This window comes from Pelophylax lessonae (genome assembly GCF_965119305.1).
Source record: "Pelophylax lessonae genome assembly, chromosome: 11".
Taxonomy (NCBI): Eukaryota; Metazoa; Chordata; class Amphibia; order Anura; family Ranidae; genus Pelophylax; species Pelophylax lessonae.
The window spans coordinates 34,405,873-34,425,793 of record NC_138778.1 but is presented as its reverse complement, the minus strand read 5'-3'; the positions used below and the strand labels follow the sequence as shown (position 1 = coordinate 34,425,793).

The window sequence follows — 19,921 nt, the reverse complement described above, 5'->3', positions numbered from 1 at the left end:
CTCAGTTGGGAAATCTTCATTTAAGAAATACAAATTCCTTCACTATGCAATACAGCAATTATTTGTCAGACTCGCAGTATTCCATTCCAGCCAGACTCACATGTAAGCTTCCAATAATTTTGCAAATATCATTTAAAGTCGAGCAGTTTATGGGCAGTGTCCTGTACAGGAGGAGGAGGCAAGGAGGATGAGGAGTTCAACGATGCAATTTGATTCATCACATAAAGATGTTCCTCTGTGTCCATTATACACAGAGAAGGAATCTGTACAGCAGAAGAAGCTGACACTATGGCTTACTGTAAGTACTGAATATTCACTTTATTTACCAATCTGCATCATTCTTGAATTTGATTTGGAGCTATTGTTTTGAAACAAATATGACTTTACATGGGAAGCAAGAAAATATAAATCGCTAGATGTCTTTCATGTAGAATGTTTTTACTTATTTAATATTGTTCTCACTTTAATGACCATTAAGGCTCCGTTCACATGTAGGCATTTTGGGGCATTTTTGGGGCGTTTTTCTGCTCTAGGATCAGCTCTCAAAACGCCCAACAAGACAAATCCTATTCATTTCAATGGCCCCTGTTCACATCTGAGCGTTTTGACGCTGTGAGCAAAACGCCCAACGCTCAAAAAAGTACATGAGCTTCTTTTTGGGCAGATTACAGGCGTTTTCCATTGGTTTCTATTCAATCTAAAAACGCCTGCACAAAAGACGCCTGTAAACGCGCCTGTAAATCGCGGTAAAAAACGCGCGAAAACACTACGCTCAGGTGTGAATGTAGCCTTAAAGCCTTTGCAGGTGCATACACAGGTGGATCAGATGGAAACTGTTAAACCCAATAATTAGATATTAAACCTAAAAGCAAACGATTATGATATTTCAGCTTGCCAATTCTAAGGCTAAGTGTACATCTTGGCGTTCCTAATTACAGGCGTTTTTTCAGGCGTTTTTGTGCAGGCGTTTTTAGGTTGATAAGTGACCAATGGAAAAAAATAAAAATGCCTGTAATCTGCCCAAAAAGAAGTTCATGTGCTTTTTTAAGCGTTGGGCGTTTTGCTTAAAATGTCAAAACGCTCAGATGTGAACAGGGGCCATTGAAATGAATAGGATTTTTCTTGTTGGGCGTTTTTTGAGCTGATCCTAGAGCAGAAAAACGCCTACATGTGAACTTAGCCTGAGGCTGGCCATACATTATACAATTTTCTTACAATTTTCTGTACAATTTTCTTGAAATTTACCTTCAACTATTTAGTACAAAGGCCTGCCTAATTGGATACAAGTGAAAGTGGTGTTTAGCCTTGACCTCATATTATGTGGTTTTTGGTAAATCTAACAGAAAATTGTACAAGAAAATTGAACATGTATGGCCAGCCTTAGATGTGATGGCTGAATTTGTTTTCTTTTTAGGCCCCTTTTACACAGGGGAGTTCGTCGGCAGACTCAGTTTTTTTCGATCCGCCAATCCCCTGCTGAGCAGGCGGATGGCTGCTCTGTCTCCATGCTGTGTGTGGAAACAGAGCTGTCAGGTCCCTATTCTTCTCTATGGGGGAATCGGATGGGAACGGACCGTCTGTCCGTTCTCATCCGATCCAATCCGATCCGATCTGCTGGATGGATGGAAAATAGGGTTTACATCCGTCCAGATTTGACGGATCAGATCAGATCGGATGTCAGCGATGCATGGGGCATCCGTTCAGATCCGCCAAAAAAAAGGACAGGTGAAAGGGACCTGAGGCTTTCTTTCTTTTATTTTTATCTGGTGATCCAGCCAGGTGAAAATAATTGTTCTCACTTTAACCACTTCTGACCGGGAAGATTTTCCCCCTTAATGACCAAGCCATTTTTTTGCGATACGGCACTGCGGTAGTCAGTCTCGTCCTCCTCTAACACGAAGATCGATAGAGGAAGATATATTCTTGTGGGAGGACGAGATAATGAGTTATTATTGACGTGTTAACCTTAGCCACTTCTGTACCGGAAGGATTTGCCCCCTTAATGACCAGGCCATTTTTGTGATACGGCACTGCGTTTCTTTAACGGACAATTGCGCGGTCGTGTGACGCTGTACCCAAATACAATTGATGTCCTTTTTTCTTCCCACAAATAGAGCTTACTTTTGGTGGTATTTGATCACCTGTGCGATTTTTATTTTTTTGAGCTATAAACAAAAAAAAAGCGACAATTTCGAAAAAAAAAAAAAAACATTTTTCACATTCTGCTATATAACATTAAAAAATAAAATTAAAAATCAAAATTTTTTAACATTGTAGTCCAATTTGCTCTCTGATATATATTTTTGGTAAAAAAAAATCGCAATAAGCGCATTTTGATTGGCTTGTGCAAAAGTTGTCGCGTTTTCTAACTACGGGAAAGATTTATGCCATTTTTATTGTTTCTTTTTTATTTTTTCCAAGTAATGACAGCTATCTGCGATTTTTTGCGGGACTGCGACATTGCGGCGGACAGATCGGACCCCTGACTGACATTTTTGACACTTTTGGGGGGGACCAGTGACATTACTACAGTAATCAGTGCTAAAAATATGCACTGTTACTGTAAAAATGACACTGGCAGGGAAGGGGTTAACAATGTTAGCGATCAAAGGGTTAAATGTATGCCTCATGCTTACTGACGTATGTGGGGGGAGGGGGGTTCTGTGACACACACAGAGATCGCAGGTTCAGCTATGCTGAATCCTGTGATCTCCTGTCTGTCACAGAGAAGATCCGCCTGCTTTGTTTACACAAGCAGGCGGATCTTCTCACACTTTCTACGACTATCGTGGAAGAGAGACGGCAATCCTCCGGCCCGACTCCCACTGTGTCTAAACACCGAGATCACGTAGGTCTATGTCGCTGGACCCAGGGGAGCCGACGTGCCACAGTAGTAGTACTGTGAGTGGTCGGCAAGTGGTTAATGGCCAGGCCATTTTTTGTGATTCAGCACTGCGTTATTTTTAACGGAAAATTGCGCATTTGTGCAACACTGTACCTTAAAAAAAAATCAATGCTCTTTTTTTCTCCATAAACAGAGCTTTCTTTTGGTGGTATTTGATCACCTGTGCGATTTTTTTTTTCGCGCTATAAACAAAAAAAGAGCAACAATTTAAAAAGAAAAAAACATATATATATATATATATATATATGTATATATACACGTATATACAGTATATATATATATATATTATATATACATAAATATATATATATATATATATATATATATACATACATACTTTAACTTATTTATAGTTATTTATTATATTATAATTTATGATTTTGTGTTTCAAACTTTATCATACCCGAGATGTTATAAAGAAGAACGCACAGTAAAAAAAAATCATATGTAAATAGTTGGTTTGGGCTGCTCATTCTTGAGAATTACATGCAAAATAATTGTACCGCTTTCAGCACCTAAAATCGGAAACAATCATACTGCCAGGGTGGTTAAAACAGCCACTACATCTAATGATTGGTAAACTGCAATAATTTAATTTTTTGGTTTAGAACCACTTTAAAATAGATGGACGGATGGATAGATAGATTAGATAGATAGATAGATAGATAGATAGATAGATAGATAGATAGATAGATAGATAGATAGATAGATAGATAGATAGATAGATAGATAGATAGATAGATAGATAGATAGATAGATAGATAGATAGATAGATAGATAGATAGATAGATAGAAATTCGGTTTACATTTGCAGCCACCAAAGGTTTAAGGCAAGCCCTGCCAGCTTAAGGTTCACATTTCAGGTTAATTACTAATAGAATTTTGGGTGTTCCCTGCTCCATTGGCTGAAATTCAATCCATTGGTGGCTCTGCCAGCGTTGTCCGGCTTGACAAACTTCAATCTGAGCCAGGAGGGAAATTGTGGGCTGAACATTGAATGCAGCCAATCAGCTAGGGGAGATTTATTAGAGGAAACTTTTAGGTTAGAAATTTGTAAATCGTCAGCTTTAATTGTTTTTTCACAAGCGTTTCTTTAACAACTTGACCTCCAGAATGTTCTACCCCCTTCATGACCATTTTTTGCTATTCAGCACTGTGCTACTTAGACTGGCAACTGATTGGTCATACAGCACTGCTCAAATGAAATTTTTTTATCACTTTTGTCACACAAATAGAGCTTTCGTTTAGTGATCACCACTGGGTTTTTTATTATATAAAAGAAAAAAAAAAAAAACAACTTTTGAACAAAAAAAACAATAATTTCTACTTTTTGTTATAAAACATTTCCAATAAAATAACATTTCTTCATACATTTAGGCCAAAATGTATTCTGCTACATGTCTTTGGTAAACAAAAAATAAATATAAAATACCAATAAGTATAATAATTGGTTTGTGTGAAAGTTATACCGTCTACAGACAATGGTATAAATTAGTGATCGACCGATATCATTTTTTTTTATTGCCGATACCGATATTTTGGTCATCGCATATCGGTATCAGCCAATATTGGCCGATATTTTCGTACATTAAAAAAAAAAAAATGTTTTTATTTATTTATTTATTTTTTTACAGGTACTCTTGTGGAGGGATCTGGGAGTCTAAAAGAACCTAAACCCCTCCTCTGCAACTAAAAGCATTCAAAACGCCAAGTTTGGCTGTTTTGAATGCTGTCATTTTTTTTTAATCTGGCGCCGAGTACCCAGAAGTGATGTCATGAAATCACTTCCGCGTTTTTACATGGAGAACCGATCAGAGCCGCATGTGGCTTTGATCGGGTCTTCGGCGGCCGTGCAGGCTGTTTGCCCGGGTCTCCCGGTGGGACGGGAGTCCCAGGCGAGCTGCGAAAGGCGGCGGGAGAGGGGAATGGCGCCCGGGGAGATGTCTCTAGCTGCCGGCATCACTCCGGTACAGCACTTTGCCAAAATATCGGCAATATCGGTAACCTCCGGGGCTGATTCTGATATATCGGGGAAAGTGCATATCAGCCCCTGATATATCGGCTTTGCCGATAATCGGTCGATCCCTAGTATAAATGTTTGAAAATTGATCAATCCTGATGTACTGATGGCCAAGCTCACTCTAAAATGACCCCTTTTTGAAAAGCAGACAGTCCTAGATATTAAGTAAAAAGCATGGTGAGTTTTTTGAAGTTGTAATTTAATTGTCACAATTTTTTGGAAAATTAGGTAATTTAATAAATTTTTTTCACAATTAGTTTTGCATACTGTTACCGGTGCAGCACAGCGTCATCATATGACTGGTATGGTAGTGAAGTGATCAGGAATACTGACTTGTAACTCTATGTAAATCTTTTTTTTTTCTTACAATTGTTTTTTTTTTTCTAAGTTTATTTTTTCTTAAGTTTTTTTTTAAATTTGTTGTTACTTTTTTTTTAAAAAAATTTTACAATTGTTTTTCTTTTTTTACATCTTTTTTACTTAATATCATCAGAGTAGTTGATTGTCACCATAGTATATTATATATATTTATATTAGTTGCACCAGCTGTTATTTTCATTAAAGCTAGTGATAAAAAACAAACAAGAATTTCCAAGGGACATCAGGTTTAAGTCTATCAGATTTTTTTTTTTTTGTGGCTGGGTTTACATTTATTTTATCAAACTATGCTTGACTCCATGTGCACTGCTGCGTACACCAAAAAATACTAAGGACTAATATCTGTCCACAACAACTGATTGATAGCTAGCTCTCTTACTGTTAACACTCTAGCTATTTTTCTTTTAATTTCGGTCTTTCCCTTTTTATAGATTATAACTAGGGATGAGTGGTAGTGTCTGTGACGGGAGTCACTTTGGTTGGGGGGTCCGTGGAACCCAGCTTACCTTAGAGAGGTTGGGAAATCCCTGTTTCAGCTCCCCAGGTCCTTCTTATGTGTAAGTCACCCTATGTCTATTAGGAGCACAGGGTGACTGAGATAATGATGGGACAGCTACCTAATGGACACCGAGAATATGATTTGGATTACTTCAAATAGGACAGTAATATTTATCAACAATATCCCTCAAGAAATAAGAAAAAGTCTGGGACTATCCCGCGCTCTGGAAATTGTGTAGGTATGTGTGGTAACCAATGTGTTGGAGTGTGCTGCCACCTCTATATTTCCCAATGGAAATATTGAAATGAATAAAAAGAGGGGGGTGTGAGGTTGGCGCTTCTCTGGTGTGTGTTCAATCCAATATTAAACCAAAGTAAAGAATAAATACAATAATAATAAATACTAATAAATAAATAAATGTTCATCAATGGTATAAAAGTGCCATAGTGCTGGATAAAAAATACACCAAGTGCTGAAAAAGTGATGCCCTTTCTTAGCCACTAGAGGGAGTGGTGTGCACAAATAAATATGCAAGATGCAAATGTGAAATATATAAATAGGTGCTTTTGCAAAGTGCCAATGTGCTATTAAATGGATTACCTCTATGATCAATCATCCCACGGGCATAATTAAAGGTGCTTATATACATAAAAATAAATAAATAAAACCAATGCAATACATTTGAGGTGACACCAATCAAATAAATAGTGCTGGTTCGTGATAGTGTTTTAACAGTCCACAGTCCATACAATGGTAATCCTGTATAAATTGCAGCTATTTCCAAATAGCTGAAAAAGTGCTTGTGCTTCTTTAATTCTTATATGAGAATGGGGAGCCTTCCCCGTGATTCTGTGCTGTGAAATATATCCAAACTTATGGTGATAGTGCTTTCTTCCTCCTTAGTGCATCAAGGCTCGTGCAGGTGCTTATCCCCTATGGTAATGCGCTCACCACAGATCCTTACCCCTGCAGGGGTATGTAGCCTTTATTGCAGTAAGGATGTATCCCTGGGTTTCCCAGCTTTCCTACCGACTTCCTATGTTGCCATAGCTCAAATATGGAGAAAATATAGCGATACGCCCATAGTGTAGTATGGTAAAATAATTTATTTATTACAAGAAAAATATCCACTCACAGTTAGGCAGTAAAAGATGCGGTTTCAGCAGACATCTGGATCTGTGTGTTCCACGGCCCTCAATATCCTCTAGCGGAAGTGATGCAATTGGGTAGAAGATCCTGCTCTACGTACGTTTCATTTGAACAACGTCTTCAGGGCTCCTTAAGCACCTTTAATTATGCCCATGGGATAATTGATTTGATTGGTGTCACCTCAAATGTATTGCATTGGTTTTATTTATTTATTTTTATGTATATAAGCACCTTTAATTATGCCCGTGGGATAATTGATCATAGAGGTAATCCATTTAATAGCACATTGGCACTTTACAAAATCACCTATTTATTTATTTCACATTTGCATCTTGCATATTTATTTGTGCACACCACTCTCTCTAGTGGCTAAGGAAGGGCATCACTTTTTCAGCACTTGGTGTATTTTTCATCCAGCACTATGGCACTTTTATACCATTGATGAATATTTATTTATTTATTAGTATTTATTGTTATTGCATTTATTCTTGACTTTGGTTTAATATTGGATTGAACACACACCAGAGAAGCGCCAACCTCACCCCCCCCCCTCTTTTTATCCCTCAAGAAATAAATGAAGATTTAATCCCACTCTACATTGTGGGACTTATAGCCAGTTGTAGACCATTGCCTTGAAGTCTGTGACTCCTGTCCTGAATAATCAAAGCGTTGCTTAGATGTGGAATCCATGGTTAATTGTGTCACCTATTGTTTGTCTGTCTGCTAGTATTGCGTGTGCACTCCACCTAGGTTGGTTTAAGTGCTGAGTTAATTAGCATGTTAATTATATCATTGTCCAGGTCCAAGTTTAATTAACTTAATGTTTAGCTATGGTAATTATATTCCTGAGTGCAGTTTGTATTATTAGGGTAATATGATCAGGAGGGGGATATCCTCCTGTGTGGTATATACTCTGTGTGAGTTTGTTCAATAGAGAGTTCCAGATCTCATACAAGCTAAGTTGTCAGCTAGTCTTGTATGTTGTGCGGCTATAATACCTGATATCTATGTTCAAGGCTGGAGGAAGCGGTATACTGATGGAAGCACTCAAGCACGGTGTGGGTCGGTTCTGTCACAGTGTCTGGCTTTGGTTCACAGCAGGGTTCATCAAAGTCATTGTAGCCAGTAATCTTGTGGTTCATATGGTCTAACCTCCTTTCCTTTCAGGGAGCAGAGGATTGGTTGCAAAAGGGATTCTGCCACCATTAGGAAATTCTGAAAACAGGTTCTTAAGCAGAACCTGCTTAAAAGTGCCACCTTATGTGCTCCCACTGGGAATGTGACAGTAGGTTAGCCATTTTGCCCATGTATCAGGAAATTATTCTGTTGTCCAATCTGTAGCAGTCCCTTTCTTTGATTATTCAAATCCTGGGGTTCTTGCACAGACATTTGAGCATAAAGACCCCATTTCACACAGATTGCAATATTGGAACATTGTCTTCAGTAATCCCATCTCACCCACATATAACACCCTTTGCTACTGTCCCTGAGGCAGCAGAAAGCCCTCCTCTTTATCCCCCGGCTGCTATGCTTCCAGTGCCCTGTCTATCAGGCCTTGCCTTATGTGCTCCAGAAGGAACACAAGACAAATTGTATGGCTAATCCCTGCCTCGTTGCTGCTTACCATTTTGGACACCTCTTCAAAAGGTGCCAAAATTCTGCATGCATCCAAGATGATGAGCCATCTACACAATAAAAAGAACCCCAGCTCCCTAGAGCATTTCCATATACCGTAATTATATGTAGCACCCTCCTAGTTCACAATTGGCTGCTAGGTACAGTTAGTACACAGTGGAGCAGGGGCTGATTGCTTAGGGTTTTACAGTGTTTCACAGTCTGCTGTTCTGCTACTCCCACCTGTCTTCTAGAGATGTCTAGAAGTACAGTGGGAGGAATAGCAGGACAGGCAGCTTGAATATTTATGGGACTCCAACCAATCCCTGTTGAGGTGCCCGGAAGGTTGAGGGAGAGCCCATGAACATTCTAAAGCCTGGCAGCCAGTGTGAAAAGTTCCTGGGTCCAGTCCTTCAGAAGGAGTCCCCTGTACAGGGGCTCTGGCCGTGGGCAGAGAGAGACAAAGAGGAAGCCAGAGGAGCCTTTAAAGACATCGAGGTCCCAGTTGGGTTTTGTTGGGGGGGGGCTACCAAAGCTTTGTTCAGAGATTCAGCAGAGCCGGAAGGAAGTTGGTGGGAGGAAGCCCAACCATTCTGGAACTGAATGAGTAATTGATCCTGCAATACAGAGGAGACGTGAGTGACTACGGGGTGGTTTGGTCTCCCAAGCAAGCACAGTGCAGCCAGGAGTTGTGCAAAACAGCCAAAAATGTGCAATACTGCTAAAATTTTGCCCAGTACAGTCATGAGTTGTACACAACAGCCAAGAGTACAGTACAGTCAGAGGTTGTACAATACAGCTTGGCTTTTTGTACAGAGCAGCCAGAAGCCTAGCAGTTTTCAAGTTGTGTATTTCTACAGTTTCCCGGGTATCCCATTCTTCTCATCACTATCCAGGTTACTGTTCCAAGAACCCCCCCCCCCCTCCCAAAAAAAAAACCCTAGACTGATCTTTGAGCCAAATGAATAATCCTGAAAATGATGTGTGCCTGCCGATGTATGCTGTTAGGTTGGGGAAATAGGCCCAAAATACCAGTGGCTCCTGCAGGGGTAGTGCTACACATACAGGTACAGACTGATAACATGGGGCAGCCTTTGCAGCTAGGACATTTGTTTTGTGGGGGGTGTCACAGATGAGGCAGTTGGCAAGCAGCTAGTTTTGGTATTGCAATTCTACCAGGTAAGCCATGGTTGGTGTAGTGGTCACCTATCCTTCTGACCTAACAAAAGAGAACCTGGAAGCCAAGGTACTTCATACTAAACTATTGCACCCACATGTTCGGGACATGTGCTAGGAAAGGTATATGTTACATTTTTCAGAGGTTGCCCAGGTAGATGCACACTCCTATACAATTTTTGGAGTTGTAGGGCGATTAAGCCAGTTTGGCAGAGGGTATCCACCAAGGTTGCTCTTATCACAGGAACGCAACTGACCCTGATCTACCAAATATGTCTTTTTTTTTGCTGAATTACGTTAGTTCCCCCCTCCAAATCCAAAATGATCCCATACTTCCTTTGTTGCAGTTAACTGGGCAATTGCACTTCACTGGCGAATCCCTAAGGTCGGATGGGATCAGGTTCTGAAATGTATGGATGACATTCAACTTATGGAAAGGGTGCACCATACTAATATGGACACTATTCCGGTATATAACAGGAAATGGGAATCTTGGTCTGCCTATAGTTTTGTAGGTATACAGTATAAACACTTAGGATACAACATGCCTGCAATATCAAACAGATGCACTTGGTACCTTTGAATTCTTTGTCCTTCCTATTTTTTTTTTTTTTTTTTTGGGGGGGGGGGGGGGTTGGAATTTTTGTTCTTTCTTCCTACTGTTTTTTGTTTTTAAACATGGCCACCTTGTTACGAAGATGCTTGATGGACTCAGTATACTAAATTCCAAAAGGAGCAATGGCCGTAACTATTGTTTGTTTTTATCATGTAAGCAATATATGTACAAGATTGATAATCGATATATGCAAAATCTGTATTTTTTCTTGTATTTTTCTTTTTAATATGATGCAATAAGAATCGTTGGTAAACAAAAAAAAAAAAAATGTCCTAATGTCCTGCGTTTCTGCAAAAAAGTGAGAAGCATGAAAAAACAGATTGGTGTGAATGGAGCCTAAAGGATAGTAAACACGAGTTTTCAATTAGCATAATGAGTTATTATTTTATTTTAACTTGAGTTTTATTGGTTTATAGAGGAATTACAAGTGAGAGTAATCATTCATTGTATAGATAAGCTGTGTACATAGCTTAGGTAACAATGAACACAAGGATAAGTATAAACTTTGCTATAAATGAGAGTAAGCTGGGTGGCATGACCCTGGAAATAACATGACCTGGAGAGGGCGGATCAGGTGAAACAAAAAAAAAAAAAAAAGGGTCGGTAACATAACTTAAACTCTAGCAGTATCATAGGTTGTGTCCCCCAACTGATATTGAAAAGTAGGTATCTTATGCATAAGTAACAAGTTAGAAACAAGTCGAGAGTTGGAGGAATGATAACCCTTCCAGATGCTAGGTAGTCAGTCCCGTCCTCCTCTAACACGTAGAGCGATAGAGGAAGATATATTCTTGTGGGAGGATGAGATAATGAGTTATTATTGATGTGTTAACCTTAGCCACTTCTGGACCGGAGGATTTGCCCCCGTAATGACCAAGCCATTTTTTGCGATTCGGCACAGCGTTACTTTAACAGACAATTATATATCATATATTAGGGATAGACTGATTATCAGCAAGGCCGATATATCGTTGACCGATATGCACTTTCCCTGATATATCGGTATCGGCCCTGGAACTGGCCGATATTGACAATATTTTTGTGACGTCATTCTGCCTTCTTAGGCCGCCTCCCTCGCCTTGGACAGCTTCGTCTGGAGTCAGGACTAGTCTCGCGGGAGTGCATCACAGCCATACACCCACCCACAGCAGCCCGGTGCCAGCCAGCCACACACATACACAGGCTCTATACCAGCCAGCCACAGGCACTGTACCAGCAAGCCAGCCAGCCAAGACAGGGAGCCAGCAAGCCAGCCATTAAGCATTAAACAAAAATTAACATGGTCAGTACCAGACTTTAAAATGTACAAAATATTGGCCAATATCGGCCGATACCGATACATTGTGACCAAAATATCGGTTTCAGTTTTGGCCCTGAAAAAAACATATTGACTAGGCAGCAGGCCAAAAGGACACATAAGGTTAAATCAGTCCTGTTTTGGACTAGATATCAGTGGGGGTGGGTGTTTCAGAATAGGAGGGGTTTTTGGCTTAATTAAAGTTGGGTCAAGAGTTTTGGGTCAATTGGAGGTCAGGGGAGAAAGAAGACATTTCCCACCCTCTCACCCTTTGGAACAGATGTTGTGCAACGGCTGTTGCAGTGGCTTGGCTGTTGGGAGCTTTGGAGGCCTTCTTAAATAACAGTGATATGGCATTGTGGGGAACCATCTATGGTATGGGGTCCTCTGTAAGATGCCAGTTAACGGAGGTTTAACTGACATTGGGCATATGGGTATCTGCGTAAAAGATGGAAGAGTAGTTGGGATTGTCCCCAAGTCCGTGTGTTGTGGCTGGGGACCTTGTGTGGTCATACAGATACAAAAATGATTTTGGGTTCTTCAGTGCCTCTGCAACCAGGTTTAGTATTTATCTGTCATTATTATGTTTTGTTAAACAGATGTGTTTTATGGTAATTTGTTAATTAATGGCCGGTACGCATGGGCGTCCGCAAGGGGGGCAAGGAGGGTCAAGTGCCCCCCCCTGGAAATTTTATGGCCTGCTCTAATAGGGGAATCTATGGGGAACCTGCTCTAAAGGGGGATCTATGAGGGACCCTGCTCTAAAGGGGATCAAAGGGTACCCTGGCCTGGCCTGCTCTAAAGGGGGATCTATGGGGACCCTGGCCTGCCCTAAAGGGGATCTATGAGGGATCCTGGCCTGCTCTAAGGGGGGGTCATATTAATGTACGTATATATATATATATATATATATATATATATATATATATTGTTTGCAAGGAGTGCCTGGAGTACCTGGTGTTGCAGGAAAACCTGGTAGTGCGAGGAATATAGGTGAAAACGTAAGACTTAAGGGGGATCTATAGGGACTCTGGCCTGCTCTAAGGGGGGATCTATGGGGACCCTGCTCTAAAGGGGATCTATGGGGGACCCTGGCCTGCTCTAAAGTGGGTCCTATGGGGGCGAAAAGGGGCAGAGCATGGGTGACCTTAAAATGATGCCCCCCCCCCCCCTGAAGAAAGTTCTGCGGACTCCCATGCCGGTACGGCCAATTTTATTCCAGAAGGGTGTCTGATTTATTTACTATCTTGTAGGTAGTAAGTAAGGGGAGCAGTAGTGCTAATGTGGGGTTTGCATCTGTCTCACCATAGTCAAGAATGTAAGCAGAGATCAGTGTATATTCCAAAGAAGACTGCAAGCAGGAAGGTAGGTTCATTGCAGAAGATACAATGCATGTCTCTTTTGCAATAGGAGCCTACCTGCTCCCAGTCTTTAAATCTAAGACTTTAGTTCCGCTTTAAGCAACATGTAATTCCCCTGCGATTTGGATTATTTCCTCACAGTAAAATATTCCCAACAAAATTTCTTCCTTGTGCTCTGCAACTTCCTCATCCACTTAAAAACCAGTTTTAATTGAGTTTTTTTTTTTTTATCACCAACAGCAACACCACAACTGTCAAGGGTTGATGTCAACAAACTGAAGAATGGTCAAGAACATTGGACTCAGGGCATCAGGAGCAGGGAACTCATTCTCCGCAGAGGTCTAGTCTTTAATATCAAGGTGTTGCTCTACTACAGAGGGAAAGAGGATAAATTAGACAACTTAAGGCTTAGAGCTGAAACAGGTATGCTATGAAAAGAGCCCTCACTGTCAGTGCCATTGCCTTCATGCTACACTGTTTGTTCTTCCCTTTGTAGTTATCTGTTATATCTGCATATTTGAAACCAGTGTGGATTGCTCTTGATTCATGTAATTTCATTTTCAGATCTATTCAAATTTAGTCAATTTATTTCCAGGGTGCCTTAAAGTGGTTGTAAAACCTCACATATACCCCCCCCCCCCCCTGAGGTGACTAGCCACACAGAGATTAAACAAATCCTCCTACATCAGAAGCACTCCCTAGGAACACACTTAACCCTTTGATCGCCCCTGATGTTAACCCCCTTCCCTCAAAATGTGTCATTTATACAGTAACAGTGCATTTTTTTTAGCACTGATCACTGTATTGGTGTTACTGGTCCCCAAAAAGTGTCACTTGGTGTCAGATTTGTCTGCTGCAATGTTGCAGTCCCACTAAAAATAGCTGATCACCGCCATTACTAGTTAAAACAATAAAAAAATAAAAAGTCCATAAACCTATCCTATAGTTTGTAGACGCTGTACCTTGTGCTAAAACCAAAAAAAAGAAATCAATATACGCTTATTTTTACCAATAACATGTTTTGTTTTTTTCAAAATTGTTGCTCTTTTTTTGTTTATAGCGCAAAAAATAAAAACCGCAGAGGTGATCAAGTACCACCAAAAGAAAGCTCTATTTGTGGGGAAAAAAAGTACATAATTTATTTGGGTACAGCATTGCACGACCGCGCAATTGTCAGTTAAAGCAACACAGTGCCATATCGCAAAAAATGGCCTGGTCAGGAAGGGGAGGTAAAACCTTCTGGAGCTGAAGTAGTTAAGGACCCTCTTCTGTTTGCTAGAGTAAGGAGGTGCAGATCAGTGCACCAAAAAGGCAGCATGCAGAATTTTTTCCAATACATCTCATTCACATGAATAAGTCTTATTGTATTTCTTAATGTCCACGATTGTGTCAGCGTCAAAAAATGAAGCAAAATGCCTGAGATTTTATCTGATGTGAAAAAAAACTTTCACTGTTCCAGAAAGCTTAATGACCAAAGAATACAATATGATTGCATACTTCTTTGGGCTGCTGCCAGTGCCGGATTTCCCTTTAGGCACTATAGGCATGTGCCTACAGGCGCCCTTCCTAGAGGGGCGCCTGTTTGTCGGGCGGTGACAACAGGCTGTGCGGGCTCTGTCTGTATGGACAGGAGCTCTGACAGCGTTTACATTTTTTTGGATATGTCAGCCAGCTGACAAGGAGTTAAGTCTCGCTCTTTAGCGATCAAGAAAAGACTCCTAGCAGTCGCTTGTTTGTTCAGCCGACTCCTCGCTGCTGATTTCTCTTCCTGCTAGGGGCATGGCGAGGTTATGAGAAGTGTTCATACTGCCTCTTGTCCCTGCAAGCCGCTCCTTCCTCTCCATTAACCCTGACTGTGCCGCTGTGCTCAGCCTTTATGATAAACCTTTACAAAGAGAGGCAATCGGGATCGGCTTGTGCGATGTGCCAGGGACGATCCAGAGGATCTGGAGGCAGGAGAGGACAGTAAAACCTGTCTCAGGAATAATATGAATATAGAAGCAATTAGGCAAGACGGGCCATTTCGTAAGAGTAATAAAGCAGCTCAGGCTTCAAAGTGACAGCTTTAATACTCAGCCAGAGGGCTCCTACCGAGTGTGATATGTCTGCTCCATTAACCCCTTCCTAGATTTATCTGCATAGTCACATTGGCACTGATCTGGTGGATAGGAGCACAATTTAGTCTAGGTTCACACTTTTAATCTCTCATCTACAGACTACATTCAGGGGTTGATGTACTAAAGGCAAACAGACTGTGCACTTTGCAAAGTGTAGTTGCACTCTGCAAATGCAGTCGCTCCAGAGCTTAGGACAACATAACAACAATATTGGCGCAAGTATGGGTTTAATGTGTAACGCCAAGATTCTCTGTACAGGTCATAATCACGTTAAAATTCGAGCAATAGAAGTCAATAGAGGAAGTCCATAAGTGTTATATAGGATGCTTACTGTAGTGGCAGGTTGGTGCTGGAGTGAGAAGCAACCAGTGGCGGCCCGTCCATTAGGGGCGCAGGGGTACCACCCCCCCTATCTATGTGCCCCCTAATCTACATTCAGTGCGTCGGATGCATGGATTGCAATGAGGTTTTTTGTTTTTTTCTGAAGCACGTGATTAGAGCCAGAGGCTCTAATAGGCTTCAAAAGAGGGTGGGCTCGGGCACAGAGCACTGCGCCCTGAGCCCCGCCAGTTGTGTGGCAATAGCGAATGAATATTTGCTATTGTGGTGGATGTGGGTGCCTCATACTCCTGAATATTTGCTATTGCCACACTGATTCTCCTCCCGGCCAATAAGGAAGCGGGTCCTGGGACCTGTTTTCCAATTAGCCAAAGAAGAAGGCATCCTATTGGCGGAGAAGGAGAGAGGAGACAGCCACCAAGAGGGGACATGGAGGAGACTGAGGGGGAAGCCGTCACCGCCTGCCAGGAACAAGGTAAGTGAACTGTCGTCTGGGGGGGGGGATATGGTTTGAACAGGACTCTGGATTGATTGGGGGGGGGGGTCTGTGGCCAGGTCTGTCTGTCGCCCCCCTGACCGATGGAGCACCAGCCGCCACTGGAAGAAACTCTGAAGAAGAACAAGGAGAAAAACACAAGCGCCTTCTAAGTGCAGCATGCAGGAGATTTAATCAAGGTAAAAGTATATTAATACTCACAAAGGCAAATATATATAAGGCATATAACGCTTTGTAGGGGGTCCTCAGCATCACAATCCTGAGGCTTCCTGATGGGGGTGTTGGCAATGTTCCAATGGTTTGGACTGCCTCGGTGGCTTCCGCTGCTACCCAAGTCCATGGAACGCAAAGTCCCAACATCTAGGCACCGCATCCCGGAAGTGACATCACGGTTAGCCGGACGTGAGACTTTGCGTTCCACGGACCTGGGTAGCAGCGGAGGCCACCGAGGCAGTCCCAACCATTAGAACATTGCCAACACCACCATCAGGAACCCCCAGGATGGTAATGCTGAGGACCCGATATATAGCGTTATATGCCTGATATATACTTGCCTTTGTGACTTGTGAGTATTATTATACTTTTAACTTAATTAAATCTCCTGCATGCTGCACTTAGAAGGCACTTGTGTTTTTCTCCTTGTTAGTAAATGAGCAGAAGCTCTGCTGACTTCTATCATCCAATCATGTGCAAACAAACATGCTGTTTTGTTTTTTTTTTCCCTTGCATGTGATTGGGTATTCTTTGTAAAGTGAAACTTTACCTCATTTACTAAGATCTGGTGCAACTGCACTTGTAGAGTGCAACTGCACTTTGCAAAGTGCACAGTCTATTTTCCTTAAGTAAGTCAACCCCATAGCCTGCTATCGATCACATCGGAGCTATATTACTAAAGGTAGAGCAATGATCACTTTGCAAAGCAAGTTATCTTATATAGCTTAGTAAATGAAGTGAAAGAAATGTCTCTTCAAAATAAATGATTACTCATTTGCTGGGAAAATTAGGAGATTTTTACTCACAAATGACGGGACAATTAAAGTCACCAGATTTAAGTACAGGAAAATGTTTCGATCTCTACATCTCTCTCTACTGGAGCAATAGATTGTCTGAGCACAATGTCTAAATGAGTAGTAAATCAGTTCATTTAAAAAACTCTATTGGCCATGTGAGTTCCCCTTTACATCAGGGTCGGCAGTGCCCCCCTTACATCAGAGTTCCTCTTTACATCGGGGTCCACGGAGATCCCCCTTGCACTGTAAGGGGGAACCCTGCAGATTCTGATGTGAAGGAGAACTCTGAGGACTCTGATGTATGGGGAACTGTGGGGACTCTTGTGTAAGGGTGGTGACCAGAGACCATCTTACATCAGTGTTCTCCCTTTACATCACAGTCTGCAGTGTTCTCCTTTACATCGAAGTCCGTAGCATTCCCCTTTACTCATATTAAAATATTTTATCAAGAAAAAAAAAGTAGCTTTTACTGAATTCTGAATTTTTTTTTTTTTTATTTTGTGGGGGGGGCACTTAAGAATTCTCTGCCTATAGGCTCCTGAGATCTGGCTCCTGTCCACTGCATGAGTCACTACACTTTACAACAGAAAGACAATCAGAAAAGATTAAGGGACAACCATCAATTTTTCTATTGGTTGAACTACATGTGTCTTTTTTAACCTATGTAACTATCAATTAACATCAACTTGATCCTGGGAAATGAGGAAAGTTGAGTGTGTGCTTCTGGGGTTGGGGTATCTAACTAAACCTTTTTACTTTGGTCTGCATTGGCAAACAAAAAATTCACTTTATGAAAACTCAGTAACACATTACAAGCAAATAATCATGGAAATTAAAAAAAAAATAATAATCTTTTTATGGCTTCTTATTCAGGTCCATACCCATCTATGCAATCAGAGACCCTCATTCAGTTCCCAGTGACAAGAATAAGTAGCAATAAGACTTGGAGCGCGGAGCTGGAAAGTGAAAGTGTGAACTCTCTGTCCATCAACATATGTTCTTCAGCAACAGCCTGCATTGGGCGCTACAGTTTATACTTGGAAGGAACTTATTGGGAAAGCTCCACATCCTACTACTTGGGGGACTTCATTTTACTTTTTAATCCATGGTGTCCAGGTAAAGAATAGTTAGAATCAACAAAAAAAATTTAAATACATGACATTAATATATTTATTACAAACATAACATTTCAAAACACTTTGTGCACGCACTTAACAAAGTCATTATATCTCCTGTGTGATTAAAGGAATATTGTTATCCTCAGGGCTGAGACAATGGGTGGGCAGGAGGGGAAGCTGCCCTGAAGACTGTGGTATCATGTGAGGTGGGGGAGGCATGAGGAGTTTTGGGGGGGGGGGGTGTTGGGTGGGGGAATTTGTGGGGAATCAGGGGTTAAGAACTGTTGTAGAAGGGGAACTTTGGGTGGGGGGGGGGGGGTGCTAGGAAAGGTTATTTTGGGGGATTTGTGTTGGGAGGAGGGTTGTGGCAAGAGGATTTATGCTAGGAGGGAGGATTTGGGGTGTTTGTGCTAGAAGTGGTGATATGGTAGAGGGGGAGGGGGTGGGACTTTTTTGGGGGGGATTTGTGCTAGTAGGGATGATCAGGCCGTATTTGTGCTAGAGGGGAAATGTGTGTGTGTGTGGGGGGGAAGGGGGACTTGGAGAGGGTGTGTATTTTGTAATTTGAGGGGTAGAGGACTTGTTCTAGGAGGAGTGCTTTCTTTTTTAGGGGGGATTTGAAGAGAGAGAGGATTTGAGCTAGGAGGGGTGTCAAAGATTTGTGCTGGGAGGAGAGATTTCAGCAGGGGGTGGATTTGTCCCGGGAGGATGGGGAATTTATGTTTAGGGGGTAAGCATTCTGAGACATAATGTTCATACGACTTGGGGGGAGGGGGAGCAGCTTGGCATACTCTCCCTGGGCTCCAGGTGACCTTGTCCCAACACGGGTTATCCCTATAGTAGTTTTGTATCCATTTGTCCTTCCTTCCTTCCTCCCTTCCTATCCACTATCTCTAATGGTATCTTTTAAAATTTGTTTGCTTTCTTCAATGTCTTATATGGCAGTGCCAAGCTCCCAATGCCCTTTTTTGGCAAGAGTCTACCTAGCCTTAAAAATGGCCAGAACGTGGAACCACATTTTCTCCCCAATAGACTTGTGTCCGTTTATACCTGTCTACCTCTAGTGCCGATCCGCTAAAAAAAAAGGGGAGGAAATCCATCCCCTTCCATTTAGACAGATCAAAGGGTAGTCGGGTGTAAAGGGGCAGCAAAGTCCTGGCCACCTGTAGAGCAGAGCAAGCTCTTCCCGTGTCCTCTCTGCAGAAATTGAGCAGACACGGATGTGACATCTGCCTGTTCTGCTCCGATCAGAAAAGGATCTGTGAGCTGATCCCCTGCTGATCGGAACGGAATCTGCCCCATGTGAAAGGGGACTATGTATTTTTATTTGTTAAAGTAAAATAAATGTCAGCCCCTCAAAATAAAATAGCAAACAGTGTGAATATACAAACACCAACATAACATGTAAAATGAGGTTGCAGCGCTCAAATAATGATTTAAAGTGACAAATAATCCAAAATACTGATGGGAAAAAAGGTTGTGTGACAATTCAGTCCGTAACAACATATAAAGTCCTTTAACCACTTAAGCCCCGGAAGATTTTACCCCCTTCCTGACCAGGGCCTATTTTGCGATTCGGCACTGCGTGATTTTAACAAACAATTGCGCAGTCTTGCGACGCTGTACCTAAACTAATTTGACGTCCTTTTTTTCCCACAAACAGAGCTTTCTTTTGGTGGTATTTGATCACCTGTGCGATTTTTTGATCATGCGCTATAAACAAAAAAAAAGCGTCAATTTTGCAAAAATAACAATATTTTTCACATTTTCTTATATGAAATTCCCCAAAAAAAATGTAAAAATCTAAATTTTTTAACATTTTAGGC

The 19,921-nt window shown here is 41.5% G+C and overlaps 1 protein-coding gene across 1 annotated transcript in view; it reads left to right on the top strand.

The window, feature by feature from the left end:
• Nucleotides 1-214: 214 nt before the first annotated feature.
• Nucleotides 215-19,921, top strand: part of LOC309567152 (protein-glutamine gamma-glutamyltransferase 5-like) — a 74,319-nt gene continuing 54,612 nt past the window's right edge. The window contains exons 1-3 of the mRNA XM_082272499.1: nt 215-298; nt 13,256-13,438; nt 17,851-18,093. Coding sequence (XP_082128625.1) covers nt 289-298; nt 13,256-13,438; nt 17,851-18,093 — 436 coding nt within the window. The 5' untranslated portion in view covers nt 215-288. The remainder of the gene's footprint in view (nt 299-13,255; nt 13,439-17,850; nt 18,094-19,921) is intronic.